General features: G+C 37.2%; 1 protein-coding gene across 6 annotated transcripts in view; it reads left to right on the top strand.

Moving 5' to 3' along the window:
* The window catches only part of DOCK7 (dedicator of cytokinesis 7), a 211,059-nt gene that overhangs the window by 127,651 nt on the left and 59,559 nt on the right, over positions 1-23,849 (top strand). For all 6 annotated transcript variants that reach the window (XR_003434290.1, XR_003434289.1, XM_027113944.1 and 3 more), the window contains 6 exons: positions 123-263; positions 348-461; positions 9,452-9,622; positions 11,624-11,763; positions 17,845-18,014; positions 19,003-19,157. Coding sequence is in view for 4 of the 6 variants with exons in the window: in XM_027113944.1 (XP_026969745.1) it covers positions 123-263; positions 348-461; positions 9,452-9,622; positions 11,624-11,763; positions 17,845-18,014; positions 19,003-19,157 (891 nt within the window). In the remaining 2 variants the exon portion in view is untranslated. The remainder of the gene's footprint in view (positions 1-122; positions 264-347; positions 462-9,451; positions 9,623-11,623; positions 11,764-17,844; positions 18,015-19,002; positions 19,158-23,849) is intronic.

The raw sequence follows: 23,849 nt of genomic DNA, 5'->3' as shown, positions 1-23,849 counted from the left end.
AGTATTTTATCTATCTGTTAAATTACATGGTATGTTGACAAAATAGCCCTAATGTTTAGAATCTCTGTAACTGTTCATTACATCCATAAGAAATTAAACGAATGGCTTATTTCTTTTTTCAGGTAAAGAGCATGGTGCACCATTTATACTTTAATGATAAACTTGATGCACCAAGGAAAAGTCGTTTTCCAGAACGTTTCATGGATGACATTGCTGCTCTTGTCAGCACAATTGCTAGTGATATAGTTTCACGATTTCAGAAGGTAACGGTAACTTACTTTTTAAACTAAATCTGTGTTTCAAGCACACGTTAAACTATATTTGTTTTTCTTTTAATTGTTTCCCAGGACACAGAAATGGTTGAGAGACTCAACACAAGCCTTGCATTCTTTCTCAATGATCTGTTGTCTGTTATGGACAGAGGATTTGTCTTTAGCCTTATAAAGACCTGCTATAAACAGGTAATGCCTAATTAGTAATAATTAGTAATCAAATAATTTAAATGCTGCGTTTGCTCTTTTAGGGCTGGAGCTAAGAGATTTTTCAAGAACACATTTATATAATGATGTTTTTAAAAAGTGGCATATTTTTATTAGTAAGGGAAAGATAAATTACATTTATTGGGACACAGGACTGTGGCAAGCTGCTGTCAGTACAGCTGGCTTTTCATTGAGTTATACTGGCCCACTTATGACTTTTAGATTCTCATTCAGAAGTAGACCATCAAGTCAGGAGTCTAAATGTAAAGCAGCCCCAAGGTGCCATGCGAGAGTAGCATTTTTACTGAATGAACAGCTAACCCAACCTTTTCTGTCTTAAGTGATTTTTAAAGCAGTTGCATTTTGCTGTGTATTCCTCATGATGAAGCCCTAGACATTGTAGAGTTTAGAAGCATGAGTAGATGTTTACCCAAGTCACAAATATTATTATCTAGCTTTTTCTAAACTAAAAGTATCCTAGAAGTTTTCTACAAACAGCTGGTTTTGTTTTAAATTTTTTATCAAATGATTAATGAAACCTGGCTTTTAGAAAACATTAGTTATTCATCCTGATAGACCATTTGGGTACTGAGCTGTATAATCATCCTAGAATTACCTTTTAAGGGAGCTTTAAAAATGTACAGATCTCTGTGCCCCATCCCAGCATTTCTGAGGAGTTTGAACCCTGGTGGTGGGGGTGGGAGTGTGGGAAGCAGTGCTTATAAAGTACTCCCTGCTGGTCCACAGATTAGTTTTCAGGAACTACTGGTTAAAAATGCTATTTGGCAGTCTAATACTTAGAATTTTGAAGCTCTGTTCTATTGGATGCCAATATTGTATGTTTCTTTTAATAGAGAAGTTAAAACTATGTGTGGGCACTGATCTATTTGCAAGTATTTGCAACACTATGTATTATTTTTACTTTTTCCCTGATATTTCATGTATTATTGCTCCCAAAACCTGTCCTGTCTTTATTCTTCAAGCACTGGCCTCCTACATTTGCCAAACATTAAACTAGACTCTAGGGATGCTAAAACTATTCAAATAAGTCAGTCTATATATGTTTCCTCAAGTAGCTAATGGGTGTAGTTTGGGAAAATAGATAATTATAAATATAGGTTAACACAAGGTGCTGTAAAAAGAATGGATAATTTATTTTAGGAAGTTATTTTGGTGGTATACTTTTTCTTCATAAAGTATATCTTTGAGAAGTGGAAATATTAATGCTATATTGGAAATATAAGAATGTGGCTTTAAGAATGCACCTAGTCAGTGGATTTATACAGTAAATCTTGTAGTTCCAAATTTTTTATTTTAGGAGTAACTTTGGAAGAATCCGATACTGTTATTTAAACCACAAAATTCAAAACTGCTCACTGAGTACTGTTCTTTAATTCTTCTTTTTCGTTGAATTTGTTTTATTTATTGATTTTTAAAATCTTTATTGGAGTATAACTGCTTTACAATGGTGTGTTAGTTTCTGCTTTATAACAAAGTGAATCAGTTATACATATACATATGTTCCCATATCTCTTCCCTCTTGCGTCTCCCTCCCTCCCACCCTCCCTATCCCACCCCTCTAGGTGGTCACAAAGCACCGAGTTGATCTCCCTGGGCTATGCAGCTGCTTCCCACTAGCTATCTATTTTACTTTTGGTAGTGTATGGTAGTGTCCACGCCACTCTCTGGCTTTGTCACAGCTTACATTTCCCCTCCCCATATCCTCAAGTCCATTCTCTAGTAGGTCTGTGTCTTTATTCCTGTCTTACCCCTAGGTTCTTCATGACATTTTAATTTTTTTCTTATTCCATATATATGTGTTAGCATACGGTATTTGTCTTTCTCTTTCTGACTTCACTCTGTATGACAGACTCTAGGTCCGTCCACCTCACTACAAAAAACTCAATTTCGTTTCTTTTTATGGCTGAGTAATATTCCATTGTATATATGTGCCACATCTTCTTTATCCATTCATCTGATGATGGACACTTAGGTTGTTTCCATCTCCGGGCTATTGTAAATAGAGCTGCAATGAACATTTTGGTACATGACTCTTTTTTTTTTTTTTTTTTGCGGTACGTGGGCCTCTCACTGTTGTGGCCTCTCCCGTTGCGGAGCACAGGCTCCGGACGCGCAGGCTCAGCGGCCATGGCTCACGGGCCCAGCCGCTCTGCAGCATGTGGGATCTTCCTGGACTGGGGCACTAACCCGTCCCCCCTGCATCGGCAGGCAGACTCTCAACCACTGCGCCACCAGGGAAGCCCAACATGACTCTTTTTGAATTATGATTTTCTCAGGGTATATGCCCAGTAGTGGGATTGCTGGGTCATATGGTAGTTCTATTTGTAGTTTTTTAAGGAACCTCCATACCGTTCTTCATAGTGCTGTACCAATTCACATTCCCACCAGCAGTGCAAGAGTGTTCCCTTTTCTCCACACCCTCTCCAGCATTTATTGTTTCTAGATTTTTTGATGATGGCCATTCTGAGTGGTTTGTGATGATATCTCATTGTACTTTTGATTTCCATTTCTCTAATGATTAATGATGTTGAGCATTCTTTCATGTGTTTGTTGGCAGTCTGTATATCTTCTTTGGAGAAATGTCTATTTAGGTCTTCTGCCCATTTTTGGATTGGGTTGCTTGTTTTTTTGTTATTGAGCTGCATGAGCTGCTTATAAATTTTGGAGATGAATCCTTTGTCAGTTGCTTCATTTGCAAATATTTTCTCCCATTCTGAGGGTTGTCTTTTGGTCTTGTTTATGGTTTCCTTTGCTGTGCAAAAGTTTTGCAGTTTCATTAGGTCCCATTTGTTTATTTTTGTTTTTATTTCCATTTCTCTAGGAGGTGGGTCAAAAAGGATCTTGCTGTGATTTATATCGTAGAGTGTTCTGCCTATGTTTTCCTCTAAGAGTTTGATAGTTTCTGGCCTTACATTTAGGTCTTTAATCCATTTTGAGCTTTTTTTTTGTGTGTATGGTGTTAGGGAGTGATTTAACCTCATACTTTTACATGTACCTATCCAGTTTTCCCAGCACCACTTATTGAAGAGGCTGTCCTTTCTCCACTGTACATTCCTGCCCCCTTTATTAAAGATAAGGTGACCATATGTGTGTGGGTTTATCTCTGGGCTTTCTATCCTGTTCCATTGATCTGTCTTTCTGTTTTTGTGCCAGTACCATACTGTCTTGATTACTGTAGCTTTGTAGTATAGTCTGAAGTCAGGAAGCCTGATTCCTCCAGCTCCGTTTTTAGTTCTCAAGATTGCTTTGGCTATTCGGGGTCTTTTATATTTCCATACAAATTGTGAGATTTTTTGTTCTAGTTCTGTGAAAAATGCCAGTGGTAGTTTGATAGGGATTGCATTGAATCTGTAGATTGCTTTGGGTAGTAGAGTCATTTTCACAATGTTGATTCTTCCAATCCAAGAACATGGTATATCTCTCCATCTATTTGTATCATCTTTAATTTCTTTCATCAGTGTCTTATAATTTTCTGCATACAGGTCTTTTGTCTCCTCAGGTAGGTTTATTCTTAGTTATTTTATTCTTTTTGTTGCAATGGTAAATGGGAGTGTTTTCTTGATTTCACTTTCAGATTTTTCATCATTAGTGTATAGGAAGGCCAGAGATTTCTGTGCATTAATTTTGTATCCTGCTACTTTACCAAATTCATTGATTAGCTGTAGTATTTTTCTGGTAGCATCTTTAGGATTCTCTATGTATATTATCATGTCATCTGCAAACAGTGACAGCTTTACTTCTTCTTTTCCGATTTGGATTCCTTTTATTTCCTTTTCTTCTCTGATTGCTGTGGCTAAAACTTCCAAAACTATGTTGAATAAGAGTGGTGAGAGTGGGCAACCTTGTCTTTTTCCTAATCGTAGTGGAAATGCTTTCAGTTTTTCACCATTGAGGAAGATGTTGGCTGTGGGTTTGTCATATGTGGCCTTTGTTATGTTGAGGAAAGTTCCCTCTATGCCTACTTTCTGCAGGGTTTTTATCATAAATTGGTGTTGAATTTTGTCAAAAGCTTTCTCTGCATCTATTGAGATGACCATATGGTTTTTCTCCTTCAATTTGTTAATATGGTATATCACGTTGATTGATTTGCGTCTATTGAAGAATCCTTGCATTCCTGGAATAAACCCACTTGATCATGGTGTATGATCCTCTTAATGTGCTGTTGGATTCTGATTGCTAGTATTTTGTTGAGGATTTTTGCATCTATGTTCATCAGTGATATTGGCCTGTAGTTTTCTTTCTTTGTGACATCCTTGTCTGGTTTGGTATCAGGGTGATGGTGGCCTCGTAGAATGAGTTTGGGAGTGTTCCTCCCTCTGCTATATTTTGGAAGAGTTTGAGAAGGATAGGTGTTAGCTCTTCTCTAAATGTTTGATAGAATTCGCCTGCGAAGGCATCTGGTCCTGGGCTTTTGTTTGTTGGAAGATTTTTAATCACAGTTTCAATTTCAGTGCTTGTGATTGGTCTGTTCATATTTTCTATTTCTTCCTGATTCAGTCTTGGCTGATTGTGCCTTTCTAAGAATTTGTCCATTTCTTCCAGGTTGTCCATTTTATTGGCATAGAGTTGCTTGTAGTAATCTCTCATGATCTTTTGTATTTCTGCAGCGTCAGTTGTTACTTCTCCTTTTTCATTTCTAATTCTATTGATTTGAGTCTTGTCCCTTTTCTTCTTTATGAGTCTGGCTAATGGTTTATCAATTTTGTTTATCTTCTCAAAGAACCAGCTTTTAGTTTTATTGATCTTTGCTATCGTTTCCTTCATTTCTTTTTCATTTATTTCTATCTGATTTTTATGATTTATTTCCTTCTGATAACTTTGAGGTATTTTTGTTCTTCTTTCTCTATTTGCTTTAGGTGCAAGGTTAGGTTTTTTATTCGAGATGTTTCCTGTTTCTTAAGGTAGGATTGTATTGCTATAAACTTCCCTCTTAGAACTGCTTCTGCTGCATCCCATATATTTTATAGGTATATTTTAGGTATATTATATAGGTATATTATAGGTATATTATATAGGTACATTTTGATTTCCTCTTTGATTTCCTCAGTGACCACTTTTTTATTAAGTAGTGTATTGTTTAGCCTCCATGTGTTTGTATATTTTACAGATCTTTTCCTGTAATTGCTATCTAGTCTCATAGCGTTGTGGTCAGAAAAGATACTTGACACAGTTTCAATTTTCTTAAATTTATCAGGGCTTGATTTGTGACCCAAGATATGATGTATCCTGGAGAATGTTCCATGAGCACTTGAGAAAAATGTGTATTCTGTTGATTTTGGATGGAATGTCCTATAAATATCAATTAAGTCCATCTTGTTTAATGTATCATTTAAAGCTTGTGTTCCCTTATTTATTTTCATTTTGGATGATCTGTCCATGGGTGAAAGTGGGGTGTTAGAGTCCCCTACTATGAATGTGTTACTGTCGATTTCCCCTTTTATGACTGTTAGTATTTGCCTTATGTGTTGAGGTGCTCCTATGTTGGGTGCATAAATATTTACAATTGTTATATCTTCTTGGATCGATCCCTTGATCATTATGTAGTGTCCTTCCTTGTCTCTTGTAATAGTCTTTATTTTAAAGTCTATTTCATCTGATATGAGAATTGCTACTGCAGCTTTCTTTTGGTTTCCATTTGCATGGAATATCATTTTCCATCCCCTCACTTTCAGTCTGTATGTGTACCTAGGTCTGAAGTGGGTCTCTTGTAGACAGCATATATATGGGTCTTGTTTTTGTATCCATTCAGCCAGTCTGTGTCCTTTGTTCAGAGCATTTAGTCCATTTACATTTAAGGTAATTATCGATATGTATATTCCTATTCCCATTTTCTTAATTGTTTTGGGTTCGTTATTGTAGGTCTTTTCCTTCTTTTGTGTTTCTTGCCTAGAGAAGATCCTTTAGCATTTGTTTTAAAGCTGGTTTGGTGGTGCTGAACTCTCAGCTTTTGCTTGTCTTAAAGCTTTTAATTTCTCCATCAAATCTGAATGAGATCCTTGCAGGGTAGAGTAATCTTGGTTGTAGGTTTTTCTCCTTCGTTACTTTAAATATGTCCTGCCAGTCCCTTCTGGCTTGCAGAGTTTCTGCTGAAAGGTAAGCTGTTAACCTGATGGGGATTCCCTTGTGTGTTACTTGTTGTTTTTCACGTGCTACTTTTAATATGTTTTCTTTGTATTTAATTTTTGACAATTTGATTAATATGTGTCTTGGCGTGTTTCTCCTTGGATTTATCCTGTATCGAACTCTCTGTGCTTCCTGGACTTGATTAACTATTTCCTCTCCCATATTAGGGAAGTTTTCAACTATAATCTCTTCAAATATTTTCTCACTTTCTTTTTCTCTTCTTTTTCTGGAACCCCTATAATTCGAATATTGGTGCGTTTAATGTTGTCCCAGAGGTATGTGAGACTGTCCTCAGTTCTTTTCATTCTTTTTTCTTTATTCTGCTCTGCAGTAGTTATTTCCACTATTTTATCTTCCAGGTCACTTATCCATTCTGCTGCCTCAGTTATTCTGCTATTGATCCCTTCTAGAGTATTTTTAATGTCATTTATTGTGTTGTCCATCATTGCTTGTTTCATCTTTAGTTCTTCTAGGTCTTTGTTAAATGTTTCTTGCATTTTCTCTATTTCCAAGATTTTGGATCATCTTTACTATCATTATTCTGAATTCTTTTTCGGGTAGTCTGCCTATTTCCTCTTCATCTGTTAGGTCTGGTGGGTTTTTATCTTGCTCCTTCATCTACTGTATGTTTTTCTGTCTTTTCATTTTGCTTATCTTACTGTGTTTGGGGTCTCCTTTTTGCAGGCTGCAGGTTCGTAGTTCCCGTTGTTTTTGGTGTCTGTCCGCAGTGGCTAAAGTTGGTTCAGTGGCTTGTGTAGACTTCCTGGTGGAGGGGATTATTGCCTGTGTTCTGGTGGATGAGGCTGGATCTTGTCTTTCTGGTGGGCAGGTCCACGTCTGATGGTGTGTTTTGGGGTGTCTGTGGACTTCTCATGATTTTAGGCAGCCTCTCTTCTAATGGGTGGGGTTGTGTTCCTGTCTTGCTAGTTGTTTGGCATAGGGTGTTTAGCCCTGTAGCTTGTTGGTCGTTGAATGAAGCTGGGTGTTGGTGTTGAGATGGAGATCTCTGGGAGATTTTCGCCATTTGATATTACATGGAGCTGGGAGGTCTCTTGTGGTCCAGTGTCGTGAAGTTGGCTCTCCCACCTAAGAGGCACAGCACTGACTCCTGGCTGCAGCTCCAAAAGCGTTTCATCCACACGGCTCAGAATAAAAGAGAGAAAATGTAGAAAGAAAGAAGGAAGGAAGGAAGGAAGGAAGGACGGGGATAAAAGAAAATAAAATAAAGATAAAATAAAATAAAGTTATCAAAATAAAAAATAATTATTAAGAAAAAAAATGTTTTTAAAGTAAAACAAAAACAAAATGGACTGGTAGAACCCTAGGACAAATGGTGAAAGCAAAGCTATACAGACAAAATCTCACACAGAAGCATACACATACACACTTACAAAAAAGAGGAAAAGGGGAAGAAATCATAAATCTTGCTCTCAAAGTCCACCTCCTCAATTTGGGATGATTCGTTGTCTATTCAGATATGCCACAGATGCAGGTTACATCACGTTGATTGTGGAGATTTAACCCTCTCGCTGCTCCTGAGGCTGCTTGGAGACATTTCCCTTTCTCTTTGTTCGCACAGCTCTGGGGGCTCAGCTTTGGATTTGGCCCCGCTTCTGCGTGTAGGTCGCTGGAGGACGTCTGTTCTTTGCTCAGACAGGACGGGGTTAAAGGAGCCGCTGGGGGCTTTGGCTCACTCAGGCCGGGGGAGGGGGGTGGGTGGGAGGGGCACGGAGTGCGGGGCGAGCCTGCGGCGGCAGAGGCTGGCATGACATTGCACCAGCCTGAGGCGCGCTGTGTGTTCTCCCGGGGAAGTTGTCCCTGGATCCCGGGACCCTGGCAGTGGCGGGCTGCACAGGCTCCCCGGAAGTGTGGTGTGGATAGTGACCCGTGCTCGCACACAGGCTTCTTGGTGGCGGCAGCAGCAGCCTTAGCGTCTCATTCCCGTCTCTGGGGTCCGCGCTGCTAGCCGCGGCTCGCGCCCGCCCGTCTCTGGAGCTCCTTTAAGCAGCGCTCTTAATCCCCTCTCCTCGCCCACCAGGAAACAAAGAGGGAAGAAAAAGTCTCTTGCCTCTTCGGCGGTCCAGACATTTCCCCGGACTCCCTCCTGGGTAGGCGTGGTACACTAACCCCTTCAGGCTGTGTTCACCCAGTCGTCTCCCTGCGGTCTGACCGAAGCCCGAGCCTCAGATTCCAGCCCCCGTCGGTACCATTCCTCTGCGGAAGTCTCTCCGCTTTGGTCTCTGCACCCCTGTTGCTGTGCTCTCCTCCGCGGCTCCGAAGCTTCCCCCCTCCGCCACCCGCAGTCTCGGCCCGCGAAGGGGCTGCCTAGTGTGTGGAAACCTTTCTTCCTTCACAGCTCCCTCCCACTGGTGCAGGTCCCGTCCCTATTCTTTTGTCTCTGTTTATTCTTTTTTCTTTTACCCTACCCAGGTACGTGGGGAGTTTCTTGCCTTTTGGGAGGTCTGAGGTCTTCTGCCAGCATTCAGTAGGTGTTCTGTTGGAGTTGTTCCACATGTAGATGTATTTCTGATGTGTCTGTGGGGAGGAAGGTGATCTCCCCGTCTTACTCTTCGTCATCTTCCCCCTCTCTCTCAGCACCTTATTTTAAAGGTAGTAATGTTTTCCCCCCAAGCAGTTATTCTGTCGAATACAAGGGTTTCTCACACTCAACAATGACATAGACTAAGAGGAAGAAGCTATTTCCTCCTTCTTAGCCATCTCCCTTTAATTTAGAAATCACTTTAATTCTTTAATTCATCATTCTGGTATTGGTAGTAGAGAAATGATATGTTCAATTGGTGTTTTCTTATTTATGCAATGCTTACAAGGTATCTTCAAAGCTTTATTCATTACCAACTCCAAGTGTCTTGGTGTCCCTGAGGCTGGATTTTCTGCGCATCATCTGCAGCCATGAGCACTATGTTACCTTAAACTTACCCTGCAGCCTGCTAACTCCACCTGCGTCACCATCACCTTCTGTTTCTTCTGCAACATCTCAGGTATGCAAAATGTGTGAAAACAAATTTTTTTAAGTCCAGACTTGTGGAAAAAGCATTCTAAACACTGGAAAACATGAAAAGTAACACTGTTGAATAATAGCTGTGTGATAGGCTCCATACTAAGTGCTTTATAACTATTTAATGGTTAAGTACTTTATAAGTATTAATCATTTACTCCTCACAGGAACTCTAGGAGGTAAGTCCTATTATTATCCCCATTTTACAGGTGAAAAAAATTGAAACACAGAAAGGTCAGTAACTTACCCAGGGTCACATATAGTAAAAATTGGCAGATCTAGGCTTTGAACCATGGCACGTGTTGGCTTATTCTAGGGCCCAAGTTTTAACCACTTTTTTGTACCCCTCTTACCGATTCAGGCACAAGGGAGTAAATTCGGCTACATAAACTCACTTGATGTTTTCACAGGTTGGGTTTTTTTGAGGCAGACACAGACTGAGTTTGGGAGACAAGGTATTTATTAGATGTCAATACCTGTGAAAGGAAGGGGAATGAAGCATAATTTAGCAGAGAAAGAAGTCAAACTGCAGTGCAGTCCTGGCAAAGCCCTACCTGCCTTTCTTGTATCCAGAGAACCCAAAGGAAACTAGATGGGTGTTTATGGATTTTCACAGGGTGCCTAGTAGTTGCTCTAAAGATGACAAAGGGTTATCGTAGCAATTATTATGTGTCCTGTCATACAGATTGAAATGAAGCGATTTTGTGGTTTTCATATCAGAGAAGCCTGGATGTTCCCTCCTAGTGAAACATCTTTTTGCTATATAATTCCTAAGGCACACAAGCTACTTCCTTAAGCTCTTAATGTCTAAAGTCAAAGTTGATATGAACTCTTTATAAGTTTATTTTTGAGATATTTAATTCCTGAAAGTAATTCCCTATACTAGATCAACCTCAGATGTTTGATAAACTAAATTTTAAACTTTACTCAGAAAGATTAGAAAACATCAGAGAACACCCCCAACTTTTCATTTTACCTTTGCAAAAATTCTTAAGGATCAGCCTGTTTCCACATACTTTTACCTGGCTAGGACACACTTCTTCCAATAACAAATGAGGCTAGTCTTTTGCTCCCTTCCCCCATCCTCTGTCAAAGATGTGGCTACACAGTCAAGTACAAATTAATCAAAGGTACAGTTCCTAAAACCTTTAATGAAACACATTTGTTTACACCTGACTCCCTGCTGAACATCTCATTCAGCCAAGAAATTAACAGAATTTCTTCCATTATCTCGTTCCCTACTTTCTCATCTAACTGCAGAATTTTCAGATTCTAATAGATGACAGAGACATCACTCTTTGGGAAGTGGGGGAAGGATAGTTTTATATGCTTGTTAGGAAGATGATTTATCCATAGAGAAATCTGAAGTCTGTTCTTCTAAGAAACCTCGCATGGGCGGTCTTGAATATGGATTAAGGATGATGAGATTGAGGACATTCTTGCCTTAAGCATCTTGTGGGGGGGGGGCGGGATGCTATTTTACAGTATTAAAAAACTCTTAAAAACTCAGTGAGTGGACAAAAAAAGACAGTAATTTCCTGGAGATAGTGTTTTCCCTGAAAAACAACTTCAGAGTATTTGAAATTTCTCTGGAAACCCATAGATAGCCTTGACTATGAATATTTCTCTTGTACTCAGCAGTGAGTACATAATGTATCATATGGATTTAGTTCCTTTTTTCCCTTCAGAGTATGATATTGAAACATTAAGTGGCTAAAAGTATAAAGGAAAAAGCAGATGAAAAAATTTTAATATGAGAAAAAGGAAATTGAAAATAATTTAAAATGTTATTTCATCATAGTTTCCTATACCAAAAGTAAGAGCAGTTACTTTCTCCAATGTTAATAATAGTAATGTAAAAATAAACTTAAAAAGTTTATCTCACTTTCAGATAATGCTCACATCTCATTTGTTGTAGTGCTCTGTCTATAGAATGTTTTGTTGCATAGCTGTTATAGTTTTGTTCTACCTCACTCCCAAACAGAGTTCTGGATTTTCCACCACTGTGCAAGACCAGAAGATTGCAAATATGTTTGAATTGTCTGTGCCTTTCCGCCAGCAACATTATTTGGCAGGACTTGTGTTAACAGAGCTGGCTGTCATTTTAGACCCTGATGCTGAAGGGTGAGTAGACCAGTTTTTGCCGTGTAGAATATTAATTTGATTTTGGACAATGGGACAGAAGTATCCACTTAACTTCCTAGGAATCACAAGAATACTGTTTACCACTCTTCTTCTACTTCTGTGTTCACTAAGTTCCATACTCTTGTTATTTCTATATTTCATCAGTTTTAAGAAAGACATTTTTTGTCATCTCTGAATTTGATGTTTGTCTTGAAATCAACATTGCATCATGGTTTAGTTGGTGGCCTTTTTTTCCTTCTTAGTAATACATAAAATATTTGTGCATGTTAGTAGATGGACTTTTAGATTTGCTGATATACAGCAGGCACATTTCAGTTAAGTAGACTAATGTGTTTGATTCCTTGTGAGGAAAATTTATGATTTGCCATCATACTCTGTAGCATGTACTTCAAAATTTGCTCTATAAACAAATGTCCTTAGATTTTAGAAACTTCCAAAATTGTGTATACTTTTAAAGAATTACTGGAAATTGATATAGTAAGAAGAGTATATTGTCTGATGATCTGAATTTATAGAAATAGCTTTTCTATAAATGTGTTGTGATCTAAGATCCGTATAGGGTATTTCTATGTTAACAGCTATTTTCAAAAATCTGAATGACTGTAACTCATTTGGGTGATAATTGCTTTTTTTTCCCATGATAGTATCATTAGGAGTTTGTAATGCAGTTTAACCTGAAGTAAGAGCTCCAAAGAACAAAAGGAGATACTTTTGAGCAGGTTTTTTAAGAATCCTATGATGTATTTGTTGAACGAATGAAAAAGGATGCTTGTAAAGTTCTTAGCGATGGGACATGGTTAATGCTTAGTAAACTGTCAAAGGCTAAAGCTTCTGCAAATGAAAGTCATGAGTTTTTTTCATAACAGCAACTTCTTGCATTAGGAATATAGTTTTAAGAAGCAGTTTTTCACTCTGTGCTCTGCAGAACTGTAAGGTTGTGAAAAGGTCCTTAATGTGCTTCCATGTAGGATGGGGTTGGGGTGTAGACATTGGAGTATGGAGAGGACAGACTAAGTGGGTGAAACCCTGGGTCTCCCACCCCTGCTTGCCACCACTCTTATATTTTGCCATTGATAAATGAATATAATGTCATCAGGGGGGAAGGATCCATTGTTTGAAAAAAATCACTCTGAAAACAACTTCTAAACATACTACCTTTCTTTAATAACTGTTATATCTCTATCATTTGACTCTATATTTCCAGTATTTTTACTTAATACATCAGGATAAGTTTGGTTACCAGAAACAGAAAACCTTTCTTCATACTGGCTGGCTTTATTAAAGGAAGGATATTTATTTTTTCATAATTGGGAGAAAGGTAAAGTTTTTAGCACACTATAATCAGCAGCTCAATAATGTTATCAGGGTTCTGTTTCTTTATATCTCTTACTTCTATAGAAACCCCTCAGCTTTATCCTGAGGCTAGTGTGCCTCTCATGACTGTGAGATAGTTGCTCTGGCAGTTGAGCTTAGATTATTACTTGTTCATGTCCAGCAGAGGACAGAGGGAAAAAAACCCTCTTTCAAGCATGCAGTGCACATCTTTTCTTTGGACTGATTTGGCTCACTTGCCTATCCTGTACTGTTACAGTCACCAGAGCAATGCCAGGTTCCTGGATGGATTAGATCACTTCTACTCAAATGTGGTGCTTAGACTGGTTTTGGTTCATGGGTGGTTTGTTACAAAGCAGAAGGTAAGGACCTCATGCCTAAATGTAAATCAGCTGTCACTAAAAAGTGTTCAGTTCATATGATATTTTTTTTTGTAGACCTTCTCAGTTAAGGAAACAATTAGTTAATTAACATTTATCTCTTCTCACACTGATAATGAAACAGCTTTACTGACTGTCTGCTTTAAGTAGCAGGGCTAGTCTGATTGGATCTATCTACTTCAGAAACTGGGGGAATGGAGTCAGCTTCCCCTGAGTCACAGGGGCAGGAACGTATACCTGAAAATTTTTACATTCTATTAGGAAGGAAGACAGGGGAAGGAGATGTTGTGTAGGTGTTCAGCAGTGTCTGATAAAAAGTAGAGAATTCTAACAGTCAGCTATTTTTGTGATGAGGTTTCTTTCTCACATGAAGGATCAGTTCTATTAAAATAGATACATTTCTGTGGAACAATATAGGACCTGTGAAAGACTTCTTTTTTATCTTTTCCAGCTGGTCTTCAGAGTTGGTCCTTTGACACTTGGAAAGATTTTCTATCAAGTCTGAAAGCCGTGATAACTGTGTTCACTACTACTTTGTCTATTGAGTTAAAAAAGATAACTGGAAGAGCTTTAAATAGTAATATACAGGATTATAAGCTTTTACTGTTGCTTGTTTCCTCCTTTTCTCACTCTTTCCTGCACCCAGTCCATTAGCAAATGCCTTAATACTATCTCCAAAATATATCCCAAGTTTAGCTACTTCTCTCCGTCTTTACTGCTGCTCCCCTAATCATGCTTCCATTCTTCCCTCCCTAAAAATCCCTTTTCTACCCAGCAGCCTACATGGTCTTTTAGAAATGAAAATTAAATTACGTCACTTCCTTGCTTAAAACTCTTTAATGTGTTTAAAAGCACACTTAACTTTTAAAATAGTTAAAAGTGTGTGCTTTTAAAATAGCATTTAAAATAAAATTCAGACTTAATAATGGACCTCAAAGCCCTATATATCTAGCTGTTGTCTACACTGCCACTCTCTTCCCTCCTCACATACTAAAATCTAGCCATCCTGGCCTTCTTTTTGTTTCTCTAATGGGCCCAACCCAGTCCCACCTTAGGGCCTTTGGACTAGGACTTTTCTCTGCCTGAAGCAATGCTGAAATTGCCCTAAGATCTCCACATAGGCATTTCCTCCTTGTGGTTCTTCAGGTCTCCACTCAAAGAGTATCATCTACTCACTGAGACTGTCATTGGCCACCCAATCTGAATTATAGCTGTGTTGCCGTTGCCACAATTATTCTTAACCAGATAAGCCTGTTTTATTTTCTCCAAGGCACTTACCTGAAATTTGCTTGTTTGTTCATTATCTGTCCCCTTCCTTTAGAATGTGAGCTCAAGAGAGCAGGCACTTTCTTATTCACTGCTGTATTCCCACTGCATTAGAATTGTGTCTGGTACAGAGTGGACACTTGATAAGTATATGTTAATTCAGTGAATGAATGATTGACTATGAGAGACTCACATCTCTAAGTTTTACATTCTTCTTATATTTACGTAGGTAAAATACAACATGCATTTGTTAGATAGACCCTTAAGAGGATTGTTTTTCTTTTTATTCCTTCTGCTTGCTAAGTAATCAAAAATAATTCCTTGAGTAGCAATAATATGTTCTAATATTGTTTTAAAAATTTATTTTATTTAATTTTGGCTGTGTTAGGTCTTTGTTGCTGCGTGCAGGCTTTCTCTAGTTGCGGTGAGCGGGGGCTACTCTTCATTGTGGTGCGTGGGCTTCTCATTGCGGTGGTTTCTCTTGTTGCAGAGCACAGGCTCTAGGAGCACGGGCTTCAGTAGTTGTGGCACGCAGGCTCAGTAGTTGTGGCGCACGGGCTTAGTTGCTCCACGGCATGTGGGATCTTCCTGGACCAGGGCTCAAACCCGTGTCCCCTGCATTGGCAGGCAGATTCTTAACCACTGTGCCACCAGGGAAGCCCCATATGTTCTAATAATGACCAAAGATTTGCTCTCTAGAAATTTTCATTGCAGTTAGAAAGTTACAACATTGAAACAGGATACTATGGTTAAATGCAGATTTTGTAGTACAGACCTAGTTTTGAAGATTAGCACCTTTATTATAGCATTTGTAAAACTGAATTATTATTTTTGTGTCTATGTTTCTCTCTTGCTAAAGCAAGCTCTTTAAGAACAGGGACAATGTCTTATCTCCAACATCTAGCATAGGATATGACAGGTCCTGCATGTGTGTGTGTGTGTGTGTGTGTGTGTGTGTAATGGCTGAATGTGACTGAGTAATGTAGACACATGAAAAGGCTTCATGAAGACCAGTGGGTAGAGTTTAGATAGGTTGAAGTCTGGCGCTGGTAGCTGCTGAGAGATGTTAAATATATACCCAGGTTTGGGAATCATCACTGATGATACAAGTTGAAAGGGAGAACATAAAAGGCAAATGATCAGAATCTGAGACTTGGGAAGAATGATGGAGAATATGAGGAATAATGGGAACTCTTTGGAGAAAACACTGAGAAGAAAACATAAAAGATGACAAAGTGTCAAGTGGAGAGCTAGAAAATGAAATCTGAGATATGTCCATTAGATGGAGTTCTTGACAGTATTTAAAAATATACTTTCTGAATAAAAACTGGAAGGAAGAAGAATCTCCAGGTAGATTTCATATATACCTACGTAAAATGGTAGATAAGCTAAAGAGCCCTGGAGGAAGAATACCTGGTTTCCAGTCCTAGCCTTTAAATATGCTGTGTGATCTTAAAAGAGAAAAGCTAATATTTACTGAAAAAGGCAGTGTGCAAGGCACTGTGCTAATAAGCATGTTACATAAATTATGTAACTTAATTTTCACAGGCACCTTATGAGGTAGGTTATTACCTTCATACATACATAGGGAAACAGAGGTTAAGTATCTTTGAAAAATCATTTAGCTATTAAATGATGAAAGGGGTACAATACCATGTGGTAAGCATTCAAAAACTTAGTTTCAGAGAAAGAGAGTAGATATTAGGAAGTAAATGGAAAAAAACGCTTGATATATACTGCACATTCAGGAAGTTTATTACTAGAGAAATCATATAATAGTTTATTACTAAGAGAAATACTATAAATAAGCCAGAGCAAACTAGTTTCAGGTGAACATGTATTTTCAAGATAGGAAAGAAGGGAAGAATTTAGTGAGGAAGGACACTGAAGCTATTGAAGAAAGAAATTTTTCTGAGATGAAAGGAAAGATGATTTGGTAGCTGTAAAGATGGAGATGTGTTAAAAGACCTGGCCAGAGCAAATTCAGAACGGCTTTTCTTTCCTAAAAGAAAGTTGGAGGTAAGGTTTTCTATTGAGATTGATGGTGAGAGGCTTAAGGAGAGAGAATAAGATCTGAAACAGCTGCCGGATACAGCATTAAGGGCAGTTGAAGTTGGATGAATTTTTCTTTAGAATGTTTTTCATAGTCAAAGCAGCTTCAGTCTAAGAAGAGAAGCCAAAAAAGTGTGAAGATGAGAGTGATCCTTGCTAGTGTATTAGCCAGTTGAAACTTGGGATTGGGAGTCTAGAAAGTTGTAAGGGCCCAAATGAGCAAGGAAGTTCAGTTTAAATAGAGATGTCGAAGGCAACCCTAGCCATGAACTACATAGCCCATTAGGTAGAGAATTTTTCTTTTAGATAAAGGAAATAAAAGTTTATTTTGGTTAAATGTGAAAAGATTTTATTTGATGAAATAAAATTTACAACTACTTAAAATTTACTTTTTTTTTTTTGCGATACGTGGGCCTCTCACTGTTGTGGCCTCTCCTGTTGTGGAGCACAGGCTCCGGACGCGCAGGCTCAGTGGCCATGGCTCACGGGCCCAGCTGCTCCGCGGCATGTGGGCTCTTCCTGGACCGGGGCACGAACCCGTGTCCCCTGCATCGGCAGGCGGACTCTCAACCACTGTGCCACCAGGGAAGCCCCTACATTTTTTGCTTTAAAATATAACCGTAACTGGTTTTAAGTTATTTAATATTAAAATGCCCTAAGGAGTTAATGAAAAAATATTCGGATTTACTCTTTTTTTTTTTTTTTTTTTAACATCTTTATTGGAGTATAATTGCTTTACAATGGTATGTTAGTTTCAGCTTCACAACCGGATTTACTCTTAAATGAATTTGTATAGTATTTCCTTTTCCCTCAGTTCTTATTTTGTACAGCGAGATACTAATTTTATTTATTTTTTGGACATTGATTAATTTTAAAATGAGAAGTGTTTTATAGGAATACATGCAAATATGTGGCAAAGTTAAGAAGCTGAATAAAGTGGTTCAGTACCATGACTTACTGTTTGCTCTAAAGGTATTAACTAATCTCTGTGACCTTACTGCAGCTGCTTCTTCATCTTCTTTTTAACTAGACTGTTTGGATTGCATAAGAAAGTCATCAATATGGTACACAATTTACTATCCAGTCACGACTCAGACCCACGGTACTCTGACCCCCAGATAAAGGCTCGAGTGGCTATGTTGTATCTACCTCTGATTGGCATTATCATGGAAACTGTTCCTCAGCTGTATGATTTTACAGGTACTTAGTATATTTAAGACAAACTAAAGGCAAATCTCAGTGTTTAAAAGTATTAGAAAATATCTCAAAGGTGATCTTATTTTAGGAAAAGAAATATAAGGAAACTTACACTGACATAGGTACACTGTAAATACATAACATATTTCTGAAAAACTTTTGACTGTGTGAGAAAATTCACTGCAAGGTTTCTGTAAGCATTTCTTATGACAAATTTTTAAATAATGATTTTATAGCATTTCTATACCTACCTATTAGGAAATAGGGTTTTTTTGTGTGAGTGTATACTGTTCATCTGAAAAAAACAATATGAGAAAACTTGCTAGATGTCCACCACCATCAGTCTCAATTTTATTCATATACATAAAATTGAAATTAATATTCACCTGAATAACAACAATGATGTTTATTGCTAATACTGGGTTAATAAGTTGAAGTTTTGTTACTTTTTAAAAACTGGAACCCACAAAGTTTTATTCCTCTTGCTTTCCATTTTTAGAATTTACTTAAATTCCTTCATTTGCCTTAGAGAAAACACTGTAGGTTGCATTTGACTAGCAATTAACCTGATAAAGTACTTCCAGTTCAACTAAAAAAATTTTACTGGTATCTAATATGTATTATCAGTAGGTGCTGGTGATATAAAGATAGCAACTCTTTCCCTTTGAGAGACTAATAGTAGTTTTCCCAGTATTTTGATCACTAAAGCAGGTTTCCTTATCTGAAGGCAGAAATTTATATTATTATATCTTCTTTTACTAGCAAGTTAAAGTTCTCTACAAAACTATAAATATTACTACAGGAATGAGTTAATGTTTAAAATATTTAAATTATTTTTTTAAAAGAAGTAAATATAATGATAAGCAGTATATGTTAATAGATTTTTCTTTAAAGAGTAAAGGAGAATAAGAAAGGGAATTGCTTGCTCAATAGCTGTTAATTAAGCTAAACAGAAGTTTTCTTTATTTATTTTTGGGTGATTTTTTTCCAGAAACTCACAATCAACGAGGAAGACCAATCTGTATAGCCACCGATGATTATGAGAGTGAGAGCGGAAGCATGATAAGCCAGACAGTTGCCATGGCAATTGCAGGAACATCAGTTCCTCAGCTAACAAGGCCCGGCAGTTTCCTCCTCACATCAACGGTAAAAACAACCCTCCTACAGAAGTTTTATCTGGAAAGACAGATATTTCCAAGGATATACCCTTTAATAACAGATTATTGTACTAGCTGATGCAGAAGTGCTCTGAGTTTTATTTATTTTGTGGAAACATTAAGGTTTTGAGAATATTGCCCATCTTGTACTAAGTTGTTTTTAAAATTAATTACCTCAAGCTTTATGGTATAAAGCTCTATATTCTGTCATTTAGAGTTTTGAAGGTTGCCTTACTTATAGCCTATTTTCTTCATTTTTAAAATCCATTTTATTCTTTGTCAGCCCTAAGAAATAGTCTCAGTTATTTAGCAGTTGAGAATATTTATTTTTAATCTGTGAAGATTTATACTTTTTCATATTTAAATAAATTGATATTCATTCAGCCCTGTAATTTTCCCCTCTTAAAGAGGGAAGAACAGGGAGGCAGGGAGTAAACAAACTTAATAAAACAAGATCAAATTCTAAAAGTTTTAGATGACTTCTTTCAGAAAACTGCAATCATACTTATGGAAGATAGCTTACTAGACAACTTTTTTAAAAGTTTTATTGAGATAATTTACATGTCAAAAGATTCACCCATTTTAAATGTACAATTTCATGGTTTTTAGTATCTTTACAGAGTTATGCAGCCATCACCACAATCTAATTTTAGAACATTTCCATCACCCCAAAAAGAACCCTGAAGCCTATTAGCAGTCACCCTCTATTTCCACACAGCACCAACCCTCGGCAGCAACTAACCTACTTTCTGTCTGTATAGATTTGCCTGTTCTGGACATTTCATATAAATGGAATTATAGACTGTGATCTTTTATGTCTGGCTTCTTTCACTAAGCATAATGTTTTTGAGGTTCATTCATGTTGTGAAATGTATCAATACTTCTTTTTTTAATGCCAAATAGTATTCCTAATTATTGATAGACCAGATTTTTATCCATTTATGAGTTGATGAACAGTTGAATCATTTCCACTTTTTGGCTGTTAGGAATAATGCTGCTATGAACATTTGTGTACATGTCTTTGTGTCCAGATATGTTTTCATTCCTTTTGGGTAGATACCTAGGAATGGATTTGCTGGGTTATATTGTATCTCTATCTTTAACATTTTGAGAAACTTCTAAACTTTTTCAAAGTGGCTGCTCCATTTTAAATTCTCACCAGCAATGAATAAAGGTTCCTGTTTCTCTAAATCCTCATTAACACTATTATCTCTTTTTTATTATATATACTTCATACCTTAGTGTGTATGAAGTGGTATCTCATTGTCATTTTGATTTGCATTTCCCTAAAGTCTACTGATACTGAGAGTATCTTTTCATTTGCTTATTGGCACATCTTTTTGTATATCTTATTTAGAGAAAAAGTCCATTCAAATCCTTTAATGTTTTAAAATTGTGTTATTCATCTTCTTGTTATTGAGTTGAAAGAGTTTTTTATATATTCTGGATATAAATTCCTTATCAGATATGTGATTTGCAGATATTTTCTCCGGTGGATTATCTTTTCCCTTTTTATTTCCTTAAATATTTATTTGTTTATTTATTTGTCTGTGTTGGGTCTTAGTTGCAGCATACGGGATCTTTCATTGCGGCACATGGGCTTCGAGAGCGCGTGGGCTCTGTAGTTGTGGTGCATGGGTTCCAGAGCACGTGGGGTCTGTAGTTGTGGTGCACGGGCTTAGTTGCCCCGCAGCATGTGGGATCTTAGTTCCCCGACCAGGGATCAAACCCGCGTCCGCCTGCAGTGGAAGGCAGATTCTTAACCACTGGACCACCAGGGAAGTCCCTCTTTTCACTTTCTTGATGCTGTCATTTGAAGTGCAAAAGTTTTTAATTTTGATGAATTCCAGTTTTTCAGTGTTTTCTTTTACTTGCTTTTGCTATTGTAGATACAAAATAATATATAAAGTACATGTATAGTTAAAATGTAATAATAGGAGAAACAGCAGTGTACCTATCACTCAGCTTCAGAAATAGAACATTGCAATTTCCTTGGAAGTTCCCAGTTTGCCATCAGTTCAATCCCTTTCTCCCCTCAAAATGACCACTATTCTCAGTTTTGTTGACCTTGTTTTTCATTTTTTAAAACCTTGCTTATGTGAAATATACCACAAATGAAAAAGTACATGAAACATAAATGTAAATGTTTACAAAAGATTTTAAAATGAATATCTTTGTAACCACAATTCAGGACAAAATATAGAACATTGACCACCTTCCAGAAATCCTTGGCCTGCCGTTTTCCACCACAGCTATCCACCAAGCCACCCACTATCCTAACTAATGAAGTAATTGCATAATTTCGTTAATAGTTTCACCATCTAAGTTTGCATCCCTAAATACTATAGTTTAGTTTTACACTATGTCTTTAATATTCCTCTAGGTTGTAAAATATAGCTGTAATTCACTGATTTTTCATTTTGGCATGATATTCCATTGTCTGACTATAGATCAATTTATTTACCCATTCTATTGATAGATGCATAAATGGTTTCTGATCTTTGGTTACAAATAACAGTCATATAGATTCTTCTGTATGTTTCCTGTCTGCATGTACACACTTTTATTTAGGGTATTTCTTAGGAGTGGAATTCGCTGGGTCATATATGTGTACCCTCTTCTATACTAGATATGCCATGATGTTTTCCAAAAGGTTTGTCTTAATTTTTATTTGCACCTGCTATATGAGAGTTTCTGTTCCTTCATATGTTCGTCCATCTGCACTTAGAATATTCAAACATTTAAATTTTTGTCAATTTGGTAATATATCATTATATCTCATTTTAGCATTCATTTTCCTGATGTCTTATGAGGGTGTGCACTTTTTCATATAAATGGCTATTTGGATTTTTTCTTTTGAAGTATCTAGAGTTTTTTTGCCCATTTTCCATTGGATCTTCTGCCTTTGCTTGTAATTTATAGTAGTTTATATGTCTGGATCAAGCCCACTGTCAATTATAGTGGTTCAAAGATTTCTTTCTTTTTTTGTGGCTTGCTTTTTCATACATTTAATTGTGAATTTGATGATAAGTGTCGTATTTTAAAGTAAGATTGTATTGAATCTATGGATCAGTTTTTGGGAAAATTAATATTTTTACATGCTTCAATCCCCAAATCTTTGAATATGTTAGATCTCCCCACTATTTAGGCTTTCCTTAGTGTCTACACATACATAAAATTTTATAGCTTTCAACAGAGGCCCAGAACATCCTTTGTAGGTGTATAGTTGGTCATTGATATTTTAAAAATATTTTAGTAATATTATAAAATTATATAATATGATAATATATACTACACAAAAATTTTGTATATATAACATTATATTCTTATAGTCACATAAATGTCATCGTTTTCAAAAATTGTTTTCTAATTGTTGATTGCTATTTTTTTTTTTTTTGCCATGCCACGCGGCTTATGCGATCTCAGTTCCCTGACCAGGGATTGAACCCGGGCCACGGCAGTGAAAGTGCCAAATCCTATTAGACTACCAGGGAACTCCCTAATTGTTGATTCCTTTTATGTGGGCATAGAATTGATTTTGAACAATGTTTATTTCCAGCAGAATGACTAAACTAATAACAGAGGTATAGATTTTTTTTTTCTATATACACAGTCATATCATCTGGCAGTTTCATTTCTTCCTTTCTTTTTTTTTTGCATAACTTATTTACTGGCTAGAACCTTGAGTACAATGTTAAATAGAAGTAGTGATACTTGGCATCATTAAAGGGGAACCTTGCAACATTTCATTCATTTTTTTTTTTACATTTTTATTGGAGAATAATTGCTTTACAATGGTGTGTTAGTTTCTGCTTTATAACAAAGTGAATCAGTTATACATATACATATGTTCCCATACCTCTTCCATCTTGTGTCTCCCTCCCTCCCACCCTCCCTATCCCACCCCTCCAGGTGGTCACAAAGCACGGAACTGATCTCCCTCTGCTATGCAGCTGCTTCCCACTAGCTATCTATTTTACATTTGGTACTGTATATATGTCCATGCCACTCTCTGGCTTTGTCACAGCTTACCCTTCCCCCTCCCCATATCCTCAAGTCCATTCTCTAGTAGGTCTGTCTCTTTATTGCTATCTTACCCCTAGGTTCTTCATGACATTTTTTTTTTCTTAAATTCCATGTATATGTGTTAGCATACAGAATTTCTCTTTCTCTTTCTGACTTACTTCACTCTGTATAACAGACTCTAGGTCCATCCACCTCATTACAAATAGCTCAATTTCGTTTCTTTTTATGGCTGAGTAATATTCCATTGTATATATGTGCCACATCTTTATCCATTCATCCGATGATGGGCACTTAGGTTGTTTCCATCTCCAGGCTATTGTAAATAGAGCTGCAATGAACATTTTGGTACATGACTCTTTTTGAATTATGGTTTTCTCAGGGTATATGCCCAGTAGTGGGATTGCTGGGTCATATGGTAGTTCTATTTGTAGTTTTTTAAGGAACCTCCATACCGTTCTCCATAGTGACTGTACCAATTCACATTCCCATCAGCAGTGCAAGAGTGTTCCCTTTTCTCCACACCCTCTCCAGCATTTATTGTTTCTAGATTTTTTGATGATGGCCATTCTGACTGGTGTGAGATGATATCTCATTGTAGTTTTGATTTGCATTTCTCTAATGATTAATGATGTTGAGCATTCTTTCATGTGTTTGT

Source organism: Aethalodelphis obliquidens, unplaced genomic scaffold (assembly GCF_003676395.1).
Source record: "Aethalodelphis obliquidens isolate GAN/ISIS:26980383/991018 unplaced genomic scaffold, ASM367639v1 scaffold13, whole genome shotgun sequence".
Taxonomy (NCBI): Eukaryota; Metazoa; Chordata; class Mammalia; order Artiodactyla; family Delphinidae; genus Aethalodelphis; species Aethalodelphis obliquidens.
This window is presented reverse-complemented; position numbering and strand designations above follow the sequence as displayed.